The 25204-nt window shown below is 42.9% G+C and overlaps 1 protein-coding gene across 1 annotated transcript in view; it reads left to right on the plus strand.

Moving 5' to 3' along the window:
• The window catches only part of LOC126184837 (tyrosine-protein kinase transmembrane receptor Ror-like), a 125012-nt gene that overhangs the window by 21519 nt on the left and 78289 nt on the right, over nucleotides 1-25204 (plus strand). Inside the window, exons 2-4 of the mRNA XM_049927429.1 lie at nucleotides 6127-6313; nucleotides 23092-23216; nucleotides 23310-23632. Coding sequence (XP_049783386.1) covers nucleotides 6127-6313; nucleotides 23092-23216; nucleotides 23310-23632 — 635 coding nt within the window. The remainder of the gene's footprint in view (nucleotides 1-6126; nucleotides 6314-23091; nucleotides 23217-23309; nucleotides 23633-25204) is intronic.

A 25204-nucleotide genomic window follows, 5' to 3' on the forward strand; every position in this document is an offset into this window, starting at 1 on the left:
CTGCCTGTTACATGTTATGACCCTCTTTAACTGTTGGCGGTCTCTGTTAGTCAACAGAAGAGGTTGGCCTGTACGCTTTTGTGCTGTAGGTGTCCTGTCGCGTTTCCACTTCACTATCACGTCAGAAACAGTGGACCTGGGGATGTTTAGGATTGTGGAAATCGCACATACAGATGTATGACACAAGTGACACCCAATCACCTGACCACGTTCAAAGTCTGTGAGTTCCACGGAGCACCCCATTCTGCTCTCTCGTGATATCTAATGACTACTGAGGTTGCTAATATGAAGTACCTGGCAGTAGGTGGCAGCACAATGCAGCTAATATGAAAAACGTATGTTCTTGGGCGTGTCCGGATACTTCTGATTACATTGTGTATATTCTGTTATCTGTGCCTATTATTGTATGAAATTAATGTAGAATTTAAAAACACACGCTTGACACAGGTCCTATTGACTACATGTGGAGTGCTTCAACCCATCTGCCAAAGTTTCAGTGATGCACAGCTGTTCATTTGTGATTATTGTAGTCATGTTAATTGGTATAAGTAAGCAGATTAAGGAATTGTACTAAAATAAGTCCCATGCTTATATCTGTATCTACACAGACGAACCAAAACACTATGACCACCTATATAATAGCTTGTTTGTCTATCTTAGAAAAGAAATACATCACTGATTCTATATATATCAGGGATCTGACAGTTCGTTAATAGGTTTGTGGAGGAATGTGACATTAGATGTCCACACACATAAATAACGGGCCACTGATTTGTGTATGCGGTGATGGCATGTGATAGTGACACAGGTGGGTTCCATAGGGTTTTTATCAGGGGAATTTAGTTGCTGAGACATCAACATGAGTTCACTGTAATGTTCTTCAAACCACAGTAACATGATTCTGGCTCCGAGACATGGACAATTATACTGCTGAAAGATGACATTGCTGGTGGGGAACACATCAAGGATGCAGGCAGTTTGCAGGTGTCAGCATGTCTTCGATTACTAACACAGGTCCCATGAAAGTGCAGGAGAATGTCTCCTGTACCATAATAATGCTTCCACCTGCCTGCATCCATGGCGCAGTGTACGTTTCAAGTTGTCATTCACCTTGATGAAAGCATTTGTGGAGACGACCATCGACCTAGTGTTGCAAAAATGTGATTCACATGAAGAGCTGACATGTGTCCATTGATTGATGGTCATGCACCAGCATTGTGCTCTTTTGGCAGAGATTCCACAGATCCGAATATATTATACTTTACAGAGCAGACAAGCCCCCAAAACCCACATTCTGTGAAGAGTCATGGACATCCGACAATGTGACGTCTAGTGGTAGTTTCGCTGTCCTCCTACCTCTTTTCATAGGTGCTCATGACAGTAGCACGTGAATATTCGACCAGCTCCACCATTTTCAAGACATTTTTTCACAAGTCATGTGTAATAATAATAATAATAATAATAATCTGCCCTATGTCAGACTAGCTTATCTCCGTGTATTTCCCCATTTGCAGCTCATATCTTTGGTAGGGTGATGCCCCACATACTTTTGTTACCATGTCATGTGCCTGCAACACTATCAATTGGCATCCAGTGTCACGGTGGACAGTGGTCGTAAAGTTTTGGCTGTTAAGTGTATACTACTATATAAAGACAAATCATTGTTTAACGTTGTTACCAAAAATCTTGAAAAGTACTTGACTGATTTACTTAAAATTGTTACACAATACTCAAATGAATGTTGGAAAGTTCATGATTGATTTACTTCAGATTTTTACACATTGCTCTAATGAACACTTGGGCAGACATAGGCTACGTATCTTTTTAACATATGTAATATGTAAACAAATATCTTTACTACTATATAAAGGGAGCCACTGTTTAATGTTGTTCACAAAAATCTGGATATGTACTTGATCAGTTTACTTGAAATTTTTACATAACATTCTAATGTATATTTGCACAATATATTATAGGGATACATTGTTAGCAAAAATCTCGAATAATTCTTGACCAGTTTACTTCATTTTCTTACACAATAGTCTAATAAATATTCAGACACATAGGCTATACAGTTTTTTTAAACAACAATGTACAAGGTTTCTGTTATAACTGACTGTGAGAAAGAAAGTGCTGTGCTGCACTATGCTGTGAAAATGTGTAATTTGGTTTTCTTCCTTTCACTCTGTTTTAACTACAATATCAAGGGCATTTAAACCATTAGAGGAGGAGGAGATTAGTGTTTAACGTCCCGTCGACAACGAGGTCATTAGAGACGGAGCGCAAGCTCGGGTGATGGAAGGATGGGGAAGGAAATCGGCCGTGCCCTTTCAAAGGAACCATCCCGGCATTTGCCTGAAGCGATTTAGGGAAATCACGGAAAACCTAAATCAGGATGGGCGGAGACGGGATTGAACCGTCATCCTCCCGAATGCGAGTCCAGTGTGCTAACCACTGCGCCACCTCGCTCGGTTAAACCATTAGACAAATTGTTTCTTCCATATATATTCTTCCTCAGTAGATATATTTTTAAACAAAAATTGTATACGCAGCAATGTACCATTTTGTTTTCTTCCTCGCAGTCACATTTTGCATAAATCAGGAAAGCTATATTTGTAGCTTATTGGCTCATTATTAGAATACTACTTCAGAATCTGAATTTGGAATAATAATAAACAAGGCTGAAGGTCAGAGTGAGGGTGAAGAGGAGAAATGAAACATTTTAATTAAATTGAGAGTATGTATTTTCGTCATAGTTTGTGTTTGGGAAATTGCAATAAATGGAAAATTGAATATCAGATGGATTTAATTAAAATTGCATCACAGTCTGAATGTTTAAATGTATATATATTCCCTATGTACTTATTGAGATCATTGGTATGCAGCATTGTATATCTGACAGTTGCAAAGTGTGTTTTGATTCCTCACAGGCATAAGTGAATCATCCAGGCAGATATTCACAGTTATTTTTATGTTGTTTAATGAGTACACCAAGTTTTAATTATACATGTGTGTCATATTATATAAAAATGTTGAATGCAGAAAGCTTCAGCAGTTTTTGCACACTCCACTCACTGACATTCCCAATAAGTACCAACACTTATTCACTCATTTGTGGACATGTCTATCAGATTTACACCTACCATCTTGTCTCACCATTTGAATCATTAACAAAAATTTTCACTGTACACATGTAAGAAAGCAGTTCTACATCTACATTTATACTCCGCAAGCCACCCAACGGTGTGTGGCAGAGGGCACTTTACATGCCACTGTCATTACCTCCCTTCCCTGTTCCAGTTGCATATGGTTCGCAGGAAGAACGATTGCTGGAAAGCCTCCATGCGCGCTCGAATCTCTCTAATTTTACATTCGTGATCTCTTCGGGAGGTATAAGTAGGGAGAAGCAATATATTCTATACCTCATCCAGAAATGCACCCTCTCGAAACTTGGACAGCAAGATTACACCGCGATGCAGAGCATCTCTCTTGCAGAGTGTGCCACTTGAGTTTGCTAAACATCTCCGTAACGCTATCATGCTTACCAGATAACCCTGTGACGAAATGCGCCGCTCTTCTTTGGATCTTCTCTATCTCCTCTGTCAACCCAACCTGGTACGGATCCCACACTGATGAGCAATACTCAAGTATAGGTCGAACGAGTGTTTTGTAAGCCACCTCCTTTGTTGCTGGACTACATTTTCTAGGGACTCTCCCAATGACTCTCAACCTGGCACCCGCCTTACCAACAATTAATTTTATATGATCATTCCACTTCAAATCATTCTTTACGCATACTCCCCGATATTTTACAGAAGTAACTGCTACCAGTGTTTGTTCCGCTATCATATAATCATACAATAAAGGATTCTTCTTTCTATGTATTCGCAATACATTACATTTGTCTGTGTTAAGGGTCAGTTGCCACTCCCTGCACCAAGTGCCTATCCGCTGCAGATCTTCCTGCATTTCGCTGCAATTTTCTAATGCTGCAACTTCTCTGTATACTACAGCATCATCTGCGAAAAGCCGCATGGAACTTCCGACACTATCTACTAGGTCATTTATATATATTGTGAAAAGCAATGGTCCCATAACACTCCCCTGTGGCATGCCAGAGTTTACTTTAACGTCTGTAGACGTCTCTCCATTGAGAACAACGTGCTGTGTTCTGTTTGCTAAAAACTCTTCAATCCAGCCACACAGCCGGTCTGATATTCTGTAGACTCTTACTTTGTTTATCAGGTGACAGTACGGAACTGTATTGAATGCCTTCCAGAAGTCAAGGAAAATGGCATCTACCTGGGAGCCTGAATCTAATATTTTCTGGGTCTCATGAACAAATAAAGTGAGTTGGATTTCACATGATCACTGTTTCCGGAATCCATGTTGATTCCTACAGAGTAGCTTCTGGGTTTCCAGAAATGACATGATACGCGAGCAAAAAAACATGTTCTAAAATTCTACAACAGATCGATGTCAGAGATATAGGCCTATAGTTTTGCTCATCTGCTCGACAACCCTTCTTGAAAAGTGGAACTACCTGAGCTCTTTTCCAATCATTTGGAACCTTCCGTTCTTCTAGAGACTTGCAGTAGACGGCTGTTAGAAGGGGGGCAAGTTCTTTCGCGTACTCTGTGTAGAATCTAATTGGTATCCTGTCAGGTCCAATGGACCTTCCTCTGTTGAGTGATTTCAGTTGCTTTTCTATTCCTTGGACACTTATTTTGATGTCAGCCATTTTTTCGTTTGTGCGAGGATTTAGAGAAGGAACTGCAGTGCAGTCTTCCTCTGTGAAACAGCTTTGGAAAAAGGTGTTTAGTATTTCAGCTTTACGCGTGTCATCCTCTGTTTCAATGCCATTATTATCCCAGAGTTTCTGGATATGCTGTTTCGAGCCACTTACTGATTTAACGTAAGACCAGAACTTCCTAGGATTTTCTGTCAAGTCGGTACATAGAATTTTACTTTCGAATTCACTGAACGCTTCACGCATAGCCCTCCTTACGCTAACTTTGACATCGTTTAGCTTCTGTTTGTCTGAGAGGTTTTGGCTGCATTTAAACTTGCAGTGAAACTCTCTTTGCTTTCGCAGTAGTTTCCTAACTTTGTCGTTGAACCACGGTGGGTTTTTCCTGTCCCTCTTAGTTTTACTCGGCACGTACCTGTCTAAAACGCATTTTACGATTGCCTTGAACTTTTTCCATAAACACTCAACATTGTCAGTGTCGGAACAGAAATTTTCGTTTTGCTCTGTTAGGTAGTCTGAAATCTGCCTCCTATTACTCTTGTTAAACAGATAAACCTTCCTCCCTTTTTTTTATATTCCTATTTACTTCCATACTCAGGGATGCTGCAATGGCCTTATGATCACTGATTCCCTGTTCTGTGCTTGCAGAGTCGAAAAGTTCGGGTCTGTTTGTTATCAGTATGCTGAGGAAATTTATGTGAAATTTATTCCAGATTTTCTCTCAGTTGTTCTGCCACTAATGCTGCTGAGTCGGGAGGTCGGTAAAAGGAGCCAATTATTAACCTAGCTCGGTTGTTGAGTGTGACCTCCACCCATAATAATTCACAGGAACTATCCACTTCTATTTCACTACAGGATAAACCACTACTAACAGCGACTACACGCCACCACTGGTTGCATGCAATCTGTCCTTTCTAAACACCATCTGTACCTTTGTTATAATTTCGGCAGAATTTATCTCTGGCTTCAGCCAGCTTCCCGTACCTATAATGATTTCAGCTTCAGTGCTTTCTATCAGCACAGTTAAAAAGTAAATGTTGTTACGCAGACTATTTTGCATAGGTGCACATTAGAAAAGAGGGATGAAGCTGTGCATAAACTGCAGAGTTCCACATGCATGCTACAAGTCCAGTCCAGAATGTAGGAGTGCTTTCCTAAGACGTATGTAATACAAATATAAGTTTTGGCTGCTGATGCCTTAAACCATTAAATTTGATACCTTTCTCACATAGAAAGAATTAACTTCAGACTATTAGATAGCATGCATTGTCATCTTAAAACTGAGTAGTGCTAGTTTTGATATGCAGCATGATTTTTACCATACTGAAAATCTTTTTCATTTTGTAGTGTTTTAATTTGTGTACATTTTTTGTCAGATGCTGTATTGATGACCTAACTTCGCAGCCTGAACAGGATAAAAATTCGTTATCAGATAATTTATTAGGAGCAGAAAATTTCAGGCAAGATGCGTTCCCTGAAAACATGACTTTGCTTGAGGGAAAAGCTGTACAAGCCACAAGTGAACGTATACATCAGATGCAAGTGGATGAGGGATTTTGTGAGGTGAGTATTTGGTATTCCAGTTCATACTGTAAATTCAGTGTTTTAGTTCAAGATTTAAGTGGATCATAATAGAATTAAATTATAGGGTGTCCCACTCAAACCTCCCTGATATCAAAGACCCAGAGGAAAAAAACCCACAGTAGATGCGACAATGAAAAATGCACCACAGTGTAGAGCATCTCAAACAATTTATTAATTTATCATCAGTACACCTCTACATGTGAACCATTTGTAACACGAAGAATATTGAGTCGATATTCAATTTCTTGCCAAGTTCTTTGTAACCTTTCCTCTGTTATTGTTGCAATCACATTAGTGAGACGGTGTCGCAACATAGAAATGCAGTCCTTCACGAATCCGCACATGAAGAAATCAAACGGTGTGATGTTGGGTGAATGTGGTGGCCAGACAATGGGTCCTCCACGTCTGATTCAATGACTGGGAAATTTCTTATCCAGGAACTTGCGAACAGCTGTTGACCAATGTGGCGGAGCTCCATCTTGTTGAAAAATGATGTTGGGTTGCAAGTCCTGTATCTGAGGGCACACAAACTGCTCCAACATGTCCAGATACACTGACCCACTCACTGTTTGTTCTGCAAAGAAGAACGGTCCAACAATCCTGTCATGCATTAGCCCACACCAGACGTTTATTTTAGGGCTATCACAAACATGTCAATGACAATGTGCAGATTTTGCGAACCCCAAATGTGAATATTATGCCTGTTAATGCTTCCTGATAGATGAAACGTTGCCTTATCTGAGAATAAACATCTTTCCAGGAAGCTAGCATCCATATCAATACACTGCAGCATATCCACAGCAAATTGTTGTCGGTGTGGTTTGTCGTCGCATGTTGCAGAATTTGCACTTTGTAAGCACACATACAAAGACATTGGTGAACTACACGATGCATTGTTGATTGAGGTACATCAAGTTGCCTAGATGCTTGACGAATTGACTTACGTGGGCTTCTGAGAAACGTTTGTCTGATGTCCTTCATTGTCTCTTGTGAAACTCCGTAATGTGCACCGCCAGAATGTTTCGGAACACTTCCTGTTGCCAAAACTTCCTATGCCATTCCTTAATTGTTTTCACATCAGGTGGATCACATTCATACACACGCTCACAATTTCTTTGCACAGTAATCAGTGATTTTGTTTCTGCAAACCACTCTACTGCTTGCGTGTGCTGCTGTGGAGTCACCATTTTCATTTCGTGTGACCATGCTGCACTCTGGTGACGATACTTGGCACTTCTGATGCAGGAATATAAATTCTTTGAGATGCTCTACAATGTGGTGCATTTTTCATTGTCGTATCTACTGTGGCCTTTCTCTCCTCTGTCCTTGAAATCAGGGAGGTTTGAGTGGGACACCCTGTATTATTGTGGACTGTATATATTGCTTCAGTTCAACTTTCTTTGAATTATTTGGTCTGTTGCTTCAAAACTTAACTGCTTATATTGTACCCACACACATGTAAATGAGTTGCAATAATTAAGAGCTCAATGAAGCTAATCATGTAGTACAACGTTGTCTACAGGAACATAAAAGCTGATCAAAACAGCATGACATAGTTTGGATTGTCCAAAAGTGTAATGTCACAACTGTGTATGCACTTTTAAGCACTGGAGGAGGTATTTCAAAATAATAATGTCAAGGTCATCCATGAGCAACTAACTACAGCCAGGGACTATTGTTCCTCCTCATTCAAGACCCATAAGTGTAGGGAGCAAAATTCAGTTGAAATGCAACAAGACTTGCAACTTGTAGAATCCTGATTATCAATGTATACAGTCATATTTGTAAAGGTTGCCTCTGCCCACTTAGATCATTGGTGTTACCCCAGTAAAAACACAACAATGTAGTGCATGAAGACATATGACAGAGGAACAATAGTAGAGTGGTTGGTGGTGGTCTCAGTGTTTGCTGTATGATAAGGCACAATTTAGTATTGAGTGGGTGAGCAGATGCACTTAGTAATGTTTTGATGATACAGGATTTGTCAGCTTAATACAAGGAAAAGACCGCCTCTTTAGCTGAATTGGTTGTGTCTGCTGCCTTTTGTGTGGAAGGATAGTTTCGAGTTCTGATATCCCCTTGGATTTTTCTGAGGTAGGGAGGTCTGGAAAAGGGTGAACTCTGCCTTGTGAGTCCACGTGAGGAGTTGCTTGAATAAAGAAGCAGAAGCAGCATAATCATCAGGATTCATCTGCTGGCAATAATGGCTGTTGGGATTGGGAACCTGCTGATCCCACAATCATAGATTGCTCCTCGTACTGCCTTGTAGGCAGTAGTCGGCTTGCTGGAACAGGTCTTGTGCCTAATCTGTGAGTCGTGTTTAGTTTCATTTTTTTATGTTTAATACTAGGAAAAAACATAAGCTGTGTATATCAACATATAAATGTGTAAAGATGTGCTTCATGAGGAAAGGACATTTGGTCCATTCATGACATTATTGAAATAGCCATCCCAGCATTAAAAATGATTTAGATAAACCTATGAGATATCAGAATGGCTGGATAGGGCACAAACCTCCATCCTCTCCAATCTGAAGCAGTGTTCTTAACAGGTGCACTCTTTCATTTGGTTTATACCTAGAGTACAATGCTCTTTTGTTTATAGATACATGCAACAAGTTAGCTTGATAACATGGAGAACAATTATAAACTGTTCATTGCCCCTCTCGACACTTATCACTGCACTCTTCAGCAGAATTTATAGAATGTGAGACAGTTGCATATTTGTATACAAGGCGCACAAATATTATGGTGGCTGACTGACGATTTGTGTATCTTTCTTGCATGGAAGCATCAAATCAGTAACTTTTAACAGATGCCAGAAAAATGATAATACAGTAATTTTATTTGAAAGTGTGGATAACATAAAACCAATGGTAAATTTTATATCTACTTTATTTATTTTTCACATTGCAGTTTGTATATTACTGCTTCAAACTGATTCATAGAACAGTGTTTGGATAGTGCCATTTTGCCATATATGGTACACTTTAACCATGGTGGCATGCAAACAGTTTACAAACTTAGCCATTTTGGAAAAGCTTCTGCCCTGAGCCTGAATGCCAATAATCAAGCCCTTGTGGACATTATATAATTCGCTTCGTTTCCACATTCTGACAGCACTACAGCAAGTGCACTGTTTTCCGTGTCGCCCCGACACACCCTATAAACCCTCCATTGGTAGTTCTGCCACCTGTCTTATGTGAGTGGCTATTGCATATCATTGTCAAACTTTCATATTAACGTGACTGGACTGTGTACGTCATACACTTACTTGCTTAAACAATGGAATTAATTAAAAAAAGAATATATTATTAAGTATTTATGCTGCCCAAACGCTTCACACCAAAAATCTGTATGGATTACTCTATTTATATGTCTCATTGCAGTTTTTGATAACAGCCATATGTCCACTATATACAGCCACGTAATTTAATCCCATAATTATCTCCGCCATGGGGCTCACATCTCTTTTGTGAGAACATGCTTTACCAGCATGGGACCCCCACCCCTTGCAGCACTATCTCCCTTTTTGTGCTGCAAGTCCATCTTTCTACATCCCCTTTTGCCATTCCTGTGGGTGGTCATCTTGGTGCTGATGATGCATGCATTTTGTTTATGAATTTGTACACTCATTGTTAGGGTAGGGAAAATTTCACAAAAATGATAACTTAAAAAATAATGCAAAATTATTGGTTTTAGCAAAATTGGCAGTTTTTATTAGATATTGTGAAATTTTTGATTTTTCTGTATAAAAGTTTTATAAATCAGAGGTGGTAGTTTACTGATACTCATAACTGATAGCTATTGACTGTTAAAATTGTATTTTAACTTTTGATCTCCTCAAGGCTGAGATTTGTGTAACCAGTGAATTTGCCAAAAACAGTACCAAATTGGCAAAAAATAACACTAAATTTGGCCATAAAGCAAATGATTTTTTCCTGTTCCTACTCATTGTTTTTCTCTCTTCTGGCAAATCATATGTTTTATTCTTCAGTACATGGTCCCCATTGTTGGGTTTTGATCTACCATTCCTTGTCCAAATTTTACAGAAGTGCAGACTGTGCATTCCACCTTTTGTGCCTTTCTTTCCTTGCATTCTTCCGTTCTGGCAAAAGTAATACTCCCAAATCCCAACACGGTAGCCATCCTGTAGTGGGAGAGTCATCAAGTGCCTACACAGTGGTAGTCCCCTGATCTGCAGGCATCACACTATTGGTGCCTGCACATATGCAAAGTAGTAGGTGTTCATTGTGGCTCGGTTACAGCAATTCCGGGCAGCGGTTACCCAGAAATGTATCTGTTGCTGTGGCTGGGTGGTGCCACTGGGTAGAACCCCCATTCAGAGTGGTCCCACTAAGGCAGGTGACTTGCAAATGAATCACCCCAAACATTCTGTTGGTGGTCGCATCGACCCAGGAGTCTCTTCTGAAAGAAAGGATTGCTAAAATGTGAAGATGGAAGACCCCACAATGTTTCCTTCCCTGGCTATGCCGTGGGAGGAACATTGGGCTAGAAACAAGGGGAGAAATACTCACCACAATACTGAGTTTGCTCTAGGATCAACAGGGATTCCGTTTTGGTCACAAAGCCATATTCTTTATTGAACACTTTGAAGTCTCATTCGGGGAAGTAGCAGCGAATTTAAAAATGGAAAGAGGTTGTGTTCTGATTTAAAACAGCATTCCCTGCTCAGTTATGGTTGCTGCTTGCCTGTGACAAGCTCAGTGACATTCCTGTAACTATATGCCCCCCCAAATTATAGTCTCAATGTGGTAGACGGTATCATCTTCCAATGCAACCTCCTTTCACAGACCGATGATGAGTTGCAGGCCAATTTGGAGAGATGGGATGTGCATTTTGTCCATCATGTATAGTGGGGAGCAAAGGACAATAAGGTTGATACTGAGGGCTGAAGGTGATTTGTTGCCTGAAAAGGTCAAGGTGATGATGTATTGATCCAATGTGAAACTCTATGTTCCCTCTCACATGTGGTGCTTCAAAGGCACGAAATTCAGGCAGATGTCTTCCCATTTTTAACACCAGTCCCATCTGTAGGGATTGTGGACATCAATTATGCATGAATGCTACTGGTGCTCCCCCACCCCCTTCATCTGCTTTGTGTCCACTGCAGGGATCACCATTCCCCCTGTCTAGAGGAATGCACCATATTCCAAATAGAAAAGAAAATATAAGACTCTTCACTGACTCATGTATCAGGATGGCAGAAAGAAATATGATAATCTGCATCCAGTACACCAGTACATATGACAATGACATTTGCTACTGCTATGACATAATCCTTTCTAGTGACAGTACCCTCACTCTTCTTGCCTTCTACATTGTGTCTGTGGTGCCACTCGACTCTGCCCACTCTCATGATCAATGGGAACCCTCCTACTTTTTCCCCCACACCCACTTGACTTTCTACCCACAGTGCATATTGATACTCAATCCTCAGTTGATGAAGCAACTTCCTCCGCCAGTGAGTTTCACCGGGAAGGCATCCCTTGGGATGCTCTGCTCCGAGAACTATGCAGATCTGCAACCAGACGCCAGCCAATGGCTGAAGAAGCCACAGGTTTATGGTCATAGGGCTTCACATTCCTCCTGTCTCCCTGAATCTAGGGCAGAAAAGCCCCCACAAACATCGAAATCATGCGAGGAGGAGGAGGACATAAAAAAGACCTCCAAGAAAAAGGAAGTTCCACCTGTCCCCATGCCACAAGACCCTGCATGTCCCGACTCTGTACCCAAGGTGGAGTTCCTGGTGACGTCTGTGTAACCAGATCACCCCCCACCACCACAGCCTGCTTAGGAACCTATGTGTATTTATGCCATATCCTCACAACCAGTGGCAGCAGGCAACCCTGGGTCCCTTCATTCCCCCACAGTATACCAGTAGTGTGATCCTCCAGTGGAACTGTAGTGGTTATTTCTACCACCTGGCTGATTTGCAGTGCCTCTTAAGTGTTTCTCCTGCTTTATGGATTGCCCTCTAGGAAATGTGGTTCCCAGCATTGCAAACACCTACCCTCCAGGGCTGTCAGAGCTATTTTAAGACTTGAGCTGACTATTCCAGAGCGTCAGATGGAATTTGCACGTACGTTCTTGTCTCTGTCTATGGCTTTATCAGCTCTCCCCACCCTTCCTCATTTTGTGTGATTTCAATACTGAAAACCCTTGTTTGGTGGCACTATGATTACTGGCCGTGGTGAAGCTATCGAAACTTGGCTCGCAGAGCTTTATCTTTGGCTCTTGAATACCAGTGCCCCCACACATGTCAGCATGGCACATGGATCCTATTTGGCCATTGATCTTTCCTTTTGCTGTGGTCTTCTCCCCTCTATCCATTGGAGAGTTCGTGATGACCTATATGAAAGTTGGCGTCCAGCCAGTTGGGCTCTCAACAGTGCTGACTGGATGCCTTGGAGGTATCAACACGTCTGTCCAGAGCACAGCTACAGCCATTCTATCACCTGCTATTGCTCATGATTCCCCAATGGAAGACAGTACCTTGGTGAACTTCAGAAATCGATGTGGCCATTACAGGTCACAGACAGGCTCTCCAACACCATAAGCAATATCCATCAACGGAGTATCTCATTGCCATTAAATGACTCCATGTCCGGATCCGCCAACTAATAAAATGACAGAAACTAAAATGTTGGTTATGATACATTGCTACCATTGAACTGTGTAACCCCCTGTGGGTCCAGTGGTTAGACTAGGCCCGAGGTATTCCTGCCTGTCGTAAGAGGTGACTAAAAGGACTCTCGCACTTTTTGGCCTTTATGTGATGGTCCCCTGTAGGGTTTGACATCCATTTTTCAAAATTTTCCCGAAGAGCAAGAGCATGCACTGAGACCTCTCACATCCTTCGTCGACGTGGATCTGCACTTCCGCACATTCTCCAGCTGTTGGGCGAGGTCATCCTCCTGGATGTGTTTCCCTCCATCCTCTGTGCCGTATTGCTTTCTGCACTGTTGATGTTAATGGACTACACTGTTGAAGATAAAGGACTACTTAGCTCGTTTGCGCCTGATGTCCAGCACGGTAGCCAGTCTGTTGTGGTGGGGGTGTCGTGTACCCTGTTGGCTGTAGCCCCCTGACCACACAGGGATTGCTCTGCTGTTGCCTGTGCCGTTAACTCCCTGTGTATGCCAAGGAGTAGATGCCCATCACCCTGGGGCATCGGAACTCCCGGCAATGGCCATCCTGCCAGGTGGCCTTTGCTGCCGCCTGGGTGGCACCCGTGGGGAGGGCCCCTGGTCGGAGTGGATGGCATCAGGGCGGATGACATGCCATGAAGCGTAGTACGTCTGGCGGTCAAGGTACCATCAATGCTAAGAAATACGACCCCAAATGGTCCCCTCCCCCCTCTCCCTTACCCCCAGTCCACACCATGGGAGGAACGCCAGGCTAAGGATGGCAGCGAAGCTTATTCACCCCAGTATCTCGTATGTATGAGAGTTGATGTGTACTCTGTCTTGTCAATGAAACCTCAGTTTTTTGTGGAGCATTTAGAGGACAAGTATGGGGAAGTGGAGGGCTTGTCCAAAATGCGGTCAGGGTTGGTCTTGATCAAAACAGCATCCTCTGCCCAGTCACGGGCACTACTCACCTATGACAAGCTGGGGGATGTTTCTGTTTCCATCATGCCTCATAAGAGCTTAAATATGGTCCAGAGTATCATATTTCAGAGGGACATTCTTTTGCAGTCTGATGATGGGCTGCATGCCAATTTAGAGCGGTGAGGTGTCCATTTCGTCCGGGCATCCACCGGGGTCAGAGGAATAATCAAGTTGCCACCGGTGCCTTCATCTTGGCCTTTGAGGGTGACACATTACCCGATAAGGTCAAGGTGATGGTCTACTGCTGTGATGTCAAGCCATATATCCCTCCCCCAATGTGGTGCTTTAAGCGCTGGAAGTTCAGCCACATGTCTTCCCACTGTACTTCCAGCGTCACTTGTCGGGATTGTGGATGTCCTTCACATCCCAATACTCCGTGTGCCTCGCCTCCCATCTGTGTCAACTGCGGAGAGCGCCATTCACCTTGCTTGCCAGACTGCTGGATTCTCCAGGAAGAAAGAAAAATAATGGAATACAAGACCCTGGACCAACTGACCTACACTGAGGCTAAGAGAAAATATGAGAGGGTGTATATGACGTCAACCTATGCCACCGCTGTGGCAGTGGTTCTACCATCTTCCGTTCCGCCGTGTACAGTTGGCTCTCAGAGCCGTCAGACTCCACCTGCCCCCTTCATGGTTGGGGCACTTCCCTCCTTGTCGCTCCTGCACAACCTACTTCAAGAGCAACGTCCGCCCAACCATCAGGGATGTCAGTTCCCACTTCTCAGCTGGAGAAGCGTGAGTCGTCTTCAGCTCCTCTTGCCACTCCCTTCCCAGGTTCCTACCAGTGGCAAAGCTGACACTCGCCAGTGGCTGAAGCAACCACAGGTAGCTGGTCGTAGGGTTTCATGATCCTCCTCAGACCCTGAGACTGAATCAGTGAAGCACTCCCAGCTGGAAAAACCTAAGGAGTAGCGAGAGAAACCTAAAAAGAAAAAGACCCCCCAAGAACCAAGACACTGCGGTGGCACCCACACCACAACTACCTACAAGCTCTGTGTCTGAGGATGAGGTGGAGATTCTAGTGTCCTCTGAGGACCTAGATCTCGCTGGGCCCTTAGACACATTGGATGTCGATCGCACAGGTACTCATCTGGTGGCAGCAGGTGACCCTGAGGTGTAGACTGCCTCATTGAGTGTTTCATGCCTTCCCAGTCTCACAATCACGTCACCTTTCAGTGGAATTGTGGCGGTTTTTTTCCACCACCTGACTGACCTATGGCAACAGTTAAGCTTTACACCTGCTTTAAGCATAGCCCTCCAAGAAACCTGGTTCCCAGCAATGCGGACCCCTGCCCTCTGCAGCTATAAGGGATATTACAGGACAAGGGATATTACAGGAACCACAGTGACTGTAATAGAGTGTCAGGTGAAGTTTGTGTCTATTTCCTGAACTCAGTGTGTTGTTAACCTGTGCCCCTTCAAATCCCTCTTGAAGCTGTGGCTGTCAGGATAAGGATGACGCAGGAAATAACTGACTGCAATGTATGTCTTCCTCCAGATGGTGCAGTACCCGTGAACGTATTGGCTGCACTGATTGATCAACTCCCTAAACCTTTCCTACTTTTGGGAGATTTTAACACACATAACCCCTTGCTTACTAGCCGAGGTAGGGAGGTCGAAAATTTACTGTCACAACTTGTCCTCTGCCTCTTAAGTACAGGTACCCCCACACATTTAAGTGTGGCACATGGCACATATTCAGCCATTGATCTCTCGGTTTGCAGTCCTGGCCTTCTCCCATCTGTCCACTGGAGAGAACATGACGACCTGTATGGTAGTGACCACTGCCCCATCTTCATGTCACTCCTCCGGGGTCACTACAACGATCGTACCTACGGCGGAAAATGCATCCCTCATACTTTAGGGTGCCCCCGGTGAAAGACAGTCCCTTGGTGGTCGCTGGAAGTTGTTGAGGCAATTAAAAAGTGTTGACGAGCTCTACAGTTACATAAGTGGCACCCTTCCACAGAGCACCTAATATCCTTTAAGCGGCTCCGTGCCCGCATTTGCCAGCTTATAAAGCAACGGAGGTGTCCCTGGCATTAACATAACATCAATGTCGTGGTATCTACCGATGCAAACGCGATTGCTGAGCACTTTACTGAGCACTATGCTCTAGACTCTGTGTCAGAGAAGTAGCCCCCAGCCTTTTACACCCTCAAATGGCAGATGGGAAGGAAAGTCCCCTCGTACACTACGTGCCACTGTGAACCCAGTAACGTCCCATTTACAGAGTGGGAGCTCCTGGGCTGGATCAGATCCACAGTCAGATGATTAAACATCTCTCGTCTGACAGCAAGTGACATCTCCTCATCATCTTCAACTGGATCTGGTGCGACGGCATCTTTCCATCGCAATGGTGGGATAGCAGCGTCATTTTGGTGCCCAAACTCGCTGAAAACCGGCTTGATGTGGATAGCTACCGGCCCATCAGCCTCAACAACTTTCTTTGTAAGTTGCTGGAACATATGGTGTGTCGGTGGTTGGGTTGGGTTGGGTCCTCGAGTCACGTGGCCTACTGGCTCCATGTCAGGGCGACTTCCGCCAGGGTCACTCTACCACTGATGACCTTGTGTCCCTCAAGTGTGCCATCCGAACAGCCTTTTCCAGATGCCAACATCTGGTTGCCATCTTTTTTGACTTATGTAAAGCATACAACACGACCTGACGACATCGTATCCTTGCCACATTGTGTGGGTGGTGTCTCCGAGGCCCACTCCTGCTTTTTATCCAAAATTTCCTGTTGCTCTGTACTGTCCATGTCCAAGTCAGTGCCTCCCATAGTCCCCCAGTTTTTAGGAGAATTATGTTCCGCAGGACTCCGTATTGAGTGCCTCTCTATTTTAGTGGCTATTAACGGTCTAGCAGCAGATGTAGGTCCGTCGTTCTCACCTTCTGTGTGTGTGGATGACTTCTGCATTTCGTACTGCTCCTCTAGTACTGGTGTTGCTGAGCGGTGCCTACAGGGAGCCATTCACAAGGCACAGTCATGGGCTCTAGCCCACAGCTTCCAGTTTTCAGCCATGAAGTCATGTGTCCTGCAGTTCTGTCAGTGTCGCACTGTTCATCCAGAACCAGAAGTTTACCTTAAAGATGATACACTCACTGTAGTGGAGTCATATTGATTCTTAGGACTGGGTTTTGATGCCCGATTGACTTGGCTACCTCACCTTCTTCAGCTTAAGCGGAAGTGCTGGCAGCACCTCAATGCCCTCTGCCGCTGGAGCAACACCAACTGGGGTGCTGCTCCCTCTACGCTGCTGCAGCTCTACAGAGCCCTTGTTAAATCCTGTCTTGACTATGGGAGTTTGGTTTACAGTTCAGTGGCCCCCTCAGCATTGCCTTTACTCGACCCAGTGCTCCTCTGTGGCGTTCGCCTAGTGATGGAAGCTTTTAGAACGAGTCCGGTGACCAGTGTCCTGGTGGAGGCCGGAGTCTCCACCAGGTTGAAGGTTAGGTGTGCATAACTGCTCACCAGTTACGTTGCACACGTTCGTAGTTCTCCTGCGCATCCAAATTACCGTCTCCTTTTCCCAACCACGGCGGTTCATCTCCCACATTTGGCGTCCCAGGGCAGGGCTTACTATCGCGGTTCACGTCTGGTCCCTTCTGTCTGAACTGGAGTCCTTGCCTTTACCACCTCTCCTTGAGGTCCATTCACGTACACTTCCATGGTGTCCACCTAGGTCGCAGATTCTTCTGGACTTAAGGACTCCGTTAACCCTGCAGCTCTCCACTATCACTTCCTCTTAATTCTCGACATGTACCGGGGCCATGAAGTTGTTTACACCGACGGCTTGATGGCTGATGGTCACATAGGCTTTGCGTATGTTCATGGAGGACATATTGAACAGCACTCTTTGCCAGATGGCTGCAGTGTTTTCGCTGCAGAGCTGGCAGCCATATCTCGTGCTCTTGAGCACATCTGCTCATGCCCTGGCGAGTCATTTCTCCTGTGTACTCGCTCCTTGAGGAGCCTACAAGATATCAACCAATGCTACCCTTGCCATCCTTTGGTAGCGTCCATTCAAGAGTCCATCTATGCCCTGGAATGGTCCTGTCATTCAGTGGTGTTTGTGTGGACCCCAGAACACGTCAGAATCCCAGACAACGAACTTGCCGACAGGCTGGCCAATCAGTCTACGCGGAAACAGCTTCTGGAGATGGGCATCTCCGAAGCTGACCTGCGTTCTGTCTTATGGCGCAGGTTTTTCGCCTTTGGGAGTATATAAATACTTTTGTTTGGATATTTTTTTTTATTTTGATATTTACATGTTAGTATATAAAACTGGAAGGTGAATACTCAGTAATGTTGTCAGCCTGTTGATTCTAGAAATAATCTGGTTTAACTAAATGGCAGTTGGTCATGAAAGTATTAAAGTTCAAGATACTACTTGATTAATGCCCTGTATGCAACTGCAGTGGATTCCCTACTCTCATGTAAACTGTGCAGTGTTCAAAATTATGCTAATTTATTCAAATTCTTAAATAGTGGCTTAATTAGATAACCAAAGGCACTACCTGATGCATAATGTCCGCCGCTCGTGGTCTCGCGGTAGCGTTCTCGCTTCCCGAGCACGGGGTCCCGGGTTCGATTCCCGGCGGGGTCAGGGATTTTCACCTGCCTCGAGATGACTGGGTGTTTGTGTTGTCCTCATCATTTCATCATCATCCAGGAAAGTGGCGAAATTGGACTGAGCAAAGGTTGGGAAATTGTACGGGCGCTGATAACCACGCAGTTGAGCGCCCCACAAACCAAACATCATCATCATCATCATCACACCTGATGCATAACAATTAGGGCAACAAAAGTATAAGGTCAAACCTGGAATTAAGCAAGCTAAAGAGCTCAAATAACGAAAGCCTTTTTGGGTGTGGCTTAACTTTTAATTACAGATATTATCTAAGTTAATTTATTTTTGGAAAAGTGAAACTAGTTACTGATAAGTGTGAAATTACGGCTATTCAACTAGCTATGTCAATTTTCTTAAAGTTACTGATTAGCTCACACTAATTTTGCCATTGCACACTGTTGTAATAATTACTATTACCAATTTCTCTTAGCAAGCTAGGTTTCAGACAAAACTAAATATGTCTCTAGCATCAGCATACTGGAAACTGTACCATGAATAATAGGTGTCTGTAAAGTATTATACAAACAGTATTTTGGCAGTTTTGATTATATACAGTATTATATAGATATTGCCTGTTTAATCAAACACAGTTGTAAAATAAGGGAAAAAATAGTTCATTAAAAGGAGTATAATAATAGCAGGTGTATTAACTGTATTATTAACATTATCTAAAATAATAATTCTTATCATCAAATGTCAAATAAGTTATTGCTATCATCAAAATGTAAATGCAGCATTAGGGCATGAAAATATGCTGTGTGATAACTGAATTGAATTGTGAGGTGTTGTGTAGGTGTTGTCATCTAACTTTTATGATGACTAATCATACAACCTTGTAGTACTGAGCTACAGAATTGGTTACATATACAGGGTGTTACAAAAAGGTACAGCCAAACTTTCAGGAAACATTCCTCACACACAAAGAAAGAAAATATGTTATGTGGACATGTGTCCAGAAACGTTTACTTTCCATGTTAGAGCTCATTTTATTACTTCTCTTAAAATCACATCAATCATGGAATGGAAACACACAGCAACAGAACGTACCAGCGTAACTTCAAACACTTTGTTACAGGAAATGTTCAAAATGTCCTCCATTAGCGAGGATACATGCATACACCCTCCGTCGCATGGAATCCCTGATGCGCTGATGCAGCCCTGGAGAATGGCGTATTGTATCACAGCCATCCACAATACGAGCACGAAGAGTTTCTACATTTGGTACCGGGGTTGCGTAGACAAGAGCTTTCAAATGCCCCGATAAATGAAAGTCAAGAGGGTTGAGGTCAGGAGAGCGTGGAGGCCATGGAATTGGTCCGCCTCTACCAATCCATCGGTCACTGAATCTGTTGTTGAGAAGCGTACGAACACTTTGACTGAAATGTGCAGGAGCTCCATCGTGCATGAGCCACATGTGTCATACTTGTAAAGGCACATGTTCTAGCAGCACAGGTAGAGTATCCCGTATGAAATCATGATAACGTGCTCCATTGAGCATAGGTAGAAGAACATGGGGCCCAATCAAGACATCACCAACAATGCCTGCCCAAACGTTCACAGAAAATCTGTTGATGACGTGATTGCACAATTGCATGCGGATTCTCGTCAGCCCACACATGTTGATTGTGAAAATTTACAATTTGATCACGTTGGAATGAAGCCTCATCTGTAAAGAGAACATTTGCACTGAAATGAAGACTGACACATTGTTGGCTGAACCATTCGCAGAAGTGTACCTGTGGAGGCCAATCAGCTGCTGATAGTGCCTGCACACGCTATACATGGTACGGAAACAACTGGTTCTCCCGTAGCACTCTCCATACAGTGACATGGTCAACGTTACCTTGTACAGCAGCAACTTCTCTGATGCTGACATTAGGGTTATCGTCAACTGCAGGAAAAATTGCCTCATCCATTGCAGGTGTCCTCGTCCTTCTAGGTCTTCCCCAGTCGCGAGTCATAGGCTGAAATGTTCCGTGCTGCCTAAGACGCCGATCAATTGCTTCGGACGTCTTCCTGTCGGACACCTTCATTCTGGAAATCTATCTCGATACAAATGTACCACGCCACGGCTATTGCCACATGCTAATCCATACATCAAATGGGCATCAGCGAACTCCGCATTTGTAAACATTGCACTGACTGCAAAACCACGTTCATGATGAACACTAACCTGTTGATGCTACATACTGATGTGCTTGATGCTAGTACTGTAGAGCAATGAGTCGCATGTCAACACAAGCACCGAAGTCAACATTACCTTACTTCAATTGGGCCAACTGGCGGTGAATCGAGGAAGTACAGTACATATTGACGAAACTAAAATGAGCTCTAACATGGAAATTAAGCGTTTCCGGACACATGTCCACATAACATCTTTTCTTTATTTGTGTGTGAGGAATGTTTCCTGAAAGTTTGGCCGTACCTTTTTGTAACACCCTGTATTTAGTGAGCAAAGACAGATCATGTTGGTTCTTATAGTTGTCTCATTTATCAAATGGCTGCTTCTGAGATATTTTGAAAGCTGTTGTTATTAAGTGTACTGATTGTGTTGTCAGCACATTTACCAGAATTGTGGGAGTGTTTTAACAGCCATAGTACTGTGGAGCAGCTAACTGTCTAATGAAATTGTTGCTAATCTAGCAACATATTTCTAATGACCATTTTCAGACACATTCTTGTAGCCTATGGGAGCAGACATTCTGCTATGAGCCATGGCTCATGTGACATTATCCACATACACTGTCATTCTACAGTGCATGGCGAGGATTATTGTAGATAGCCAAACTCTGTGGCCATTACCAGTGAATGTATATGCATTTGCTTTCTGACTTTATGATTGTGTTACATACTGGGTTCATCTGATAATGCTGCCTTTTTTCTCTTTTCAATAAAAATGACAAAGTTGTCTGAACATACAAACCAAATGTACATATATATTTTAAGCACAGATTTCATCTTGTATAGTAGCAGATAGCAATCCTTAAGGATATGTGGGACTTAATGGAACAGTACATCGGGTCCATTGATAAATATCTAACCTCAATATAAACAGTGAAGACCACATTGTATATACAGTGCTTTGATATATCACAGTAGTGCTACTACCATTTTATTAAATTACTGCTGCATCAGATTATTGTTTTGCAGCAGGCAGGAGAGAATTTGTGTGGAATCAGCTAGTTCTTAATGTTTGGCTGATTTCAGCTCCTTCAATTTATACATGGTTTTATTCAGAGTTAACAGATTTATTTATTTATTTATTTATTTATTTATTTGTAACTAGTGGATGCATGTTGTTAAGTGCTATCAGGTGTCTGATGGCAACATGATAGAAATAAAATAAAAATTACCACAGATTTTAAAATAAATGCACATTGGCTGGCAAAGGAAAATATTTTAGCTAGATGACCTTTGATGAAATAAATTTTTTTGCGGCACACAAACAAAGAAATGGGTCAGAGAAGTGGAAGTGGAAGATGTAATTATAACAGTAATAACAATTAAATGGAAAGTGGGCAGTACATACAGGCAGATAAGTGGATGGTAGATGGACCAGGAAAACTGTTTGCTAAATTCCAAGAGATAAGAAGAGGCAGAGGCAATGACCTAATCATAGGTGAGCAGATAACATTCAACACTGAAAAGTTCCACATCATGGCAAATTGTTGCAAACACAATTTGTGGAACTTGCAGAAAACTAAACTGATCTAAACTGCACTAAGCAATATGGTGGTGGTGGTGGTGGTGGTGGTGGTGGTGGTGGTGGTGGTGGTGGTGGTGGTGGAGGAGGAGGAGGAGGTATCAATATCATCTGCAGGCACTAGGAAGATGTATGCAAAATGCAGCTGCTGCCTGGTGGATTAGTGTCGAGGTCCAGTGTGCCGGCCAGTCTGGATGGTTTTTAAGACTGTTTTCCATCTGCCTTGGCGAATGTGGGCTGGTTTCCCTTATTCCATCTCAGTTACAATATGTCAGCAATTGCTGCGCAAACACTGTCTCCAAGTACGCACACACCATAATTACTCTACCAAACATTGAGGTTACACTTGTCTGGTGATGTTCTCGAGGGAGGTTCCACTGGGGGCAGAACCCCGAAATAACCCTGGGTTCGGTGTGGAGGGCGGCGGAGGAGTGAGTGGACTGTTGTAGCCTGTTGTGGGGTTGTGAACCACTGAGAGCTACAGCGGGAATGAAGCCTCTCTGTCGTTTCTAGGTCCCCAGTTTAATACAATACAGTAGCACTTAAAGGGTCACTAAAACTGCATCTCTATATTGCAAGTGGCATATAGAAACTTGGTAAAAGTTCGCGATCCACATTGTGGGTAATGAGTCAGTTTCTGATTGTGCATGTGGGGTTATTACATTTTAACATTAATTTCATAGATCACTAAAACACTGCAGTAAAACATGGTTCTGCGGAACTTGTGCTTTGTGGGATCTGTGTGCACTTTAATTTAATGGCTGCATGTTTTCTACTTCCAGGTGTACCAAGGAAAAACATGCAGCACATTTCTTGCAAATAAAAGTGTGTACATTCCTCTCGCACAGACCCAGATTATGCTAGAGCGTAAATTGGAGAAAGCATTTATGGTTGTCACAACTTCAAAGTGAGTTTATATCATATTATGTTTTACGATCCTTTTGAGAATGCTTGTAAATTAAATTTAACATTTACAGTCATTTTGTTTTTAACATTACAGAGATCTTTCAAAAGGTTGTGAAGCCTTTGCAAGACCTTCTTTATGCTATTCTGCATTTCCATTGTGTCACATGTCAAGTTGTGTTCCTGAAAATGGAAAGGAGAACTGTAAACCAGGTGCACGACCTAGGCGTATTTGTAGAGAAGATTGTGAAATTTTGGAAAATGAAATGTGCAGTATGGAATATGCAATTGCCAAAAGGCATCCCTTGATTGGGCAACAGGTACAGTTACCTGAATGTGATCATTTACCTGTACAAGGATCTCAGGCAAGCAAGGACTGTATAAGTCTTGGTATTCAACGTGCAGGAAACATTGAGCCAAGTGAGTCCTTAAATTACTCCTTTGTAGTGTTTGTAGTTATCTGTGTGTGTTAATATAACTGATCATTTCTGTTGGATAGTGAATTCCTTATATCACTACATTGTTTGATTATAGAAATAGTTCTTAAATATTGTAAACAAACAGTCTTTAAGTATTTCTGTGCCACTTCCAGTGTCATTCAACAGAGTAGATATTACAACTAAATTCCATGATGGTTTTATACATTTGTGGCACTTGAAAAATGGAAGTAAAGTAATAAAATTTGTTAATGATCTTAAAACTTCTGAACTCGGACTTGAAGAGAAAATCCTTGAAACATCAACAAATGCTATAAAGTACAGTTCCTTCTTGTAAAGAAAATTGCTTGAAGAAGTGTAGTGAATAGCAGTTCCACATAATAAATTTTTATAACAGTATAGTTGTTTAGGAATACAAGGAATTTGGGTAAAAAAGAAGAAAGCATACAAAGTAAATTCATTCAGTTAAAACAAGAACAGAGGGCAATGGTGGTATATGTCAGCAGACTATGTCAACATGTCACACTTCATACTCTACTATACTTTTATTTGTCAAAGCATTTTAATGCGAAGTATGTGGTTGCCACTGCTATTGGGAACTCAGAAGATGTAGAATATTGCAGTAGAGTGTCCAAAATTCTCCCCCCCCCCTCCCCCCACCCCTTTTGCCTTTTCATTCACAAGTGGTGTGTAGGAAGAATGGTTGTTGGTAAAGCTCCGTATGAGCTCTAATTACTATCTTCATGTCGTGGTCATTTCACGAGACTACATGGGAAGAAGTAATATATGGAGCAACTCATCTGGGAATGTACATTCTTGAAATTTCAGCTGTAAACCACTCTGTGATGCATAACACCTCCCTTGTAGTGTCTACCATGGGAGTTAGTTGAGCATCTGCATAACATTGTCTCACTAAGTAAATGTTCCTTAGATGAAACAAACTGCTCTTTGTTGGATCTCCTCCTCCTCCTCCTCCTCCTCTCTCTCTCTCTCTCTCTCTCTCTCTCTCTCTCTCTCTCTCTCCCTCTCCCTCTCTCTCTCCCTTCCCCTCTCTCCCTCTCTCCCTCTCCCCCTCTCTCCCTCTCCCCCTCTCTCCCTCTCCCCCTCCCTCCCTCCCCTGTTCATCCTGCTGGGTAATGGTGCCAGGCTCATTAACAGTACTTGAGAAATAGTTATACGGGTGTTTTGTATGCCTCTTCTTTTGTAGATGAATTATGTTTCCATAGGGTTCTTCCAATAAATCTCAGCCTGGCATCAGAATTTGTGCTAAAAGTGCACTTTTGGTGCCCATGGCATTTCCATTTCATGCTGCTGTCGATAGCGGTACCCGTGGTGAATGATAGGAAATGAACAAGACAAGTCATTAATCGAATGTGGGTAGCTGTAACAGGACAAGGCATATCTGTGTAGATCTATTGGAATGCAATTTGTTCAGGCATGGTGTTTGAATTACGAGCCTGCCCAGCATGCAACGGGAGGGACATGCATGTTGCCTCTGGTCGCTGGCTGAAGGCAACTTCTGCTCTGCTGGGAGCCATTATGGGTGCAGGTTGCG

This window comes from Schistocerca cancellata, chromosome 4, assembly GCF_023864275.1.
Source record: "Schistocerca cancellata isolate TAMUIC-IGC-003103 chromosome 4, iqSchCanc2.1, whole genome shotgun sequence".
Lineage (NCBI taxonomy): Eukaryota > Metazoa > Arthropoda > Insecta > Orthoptera > Acrididae > Schistocerca > Schistocerca cancellata.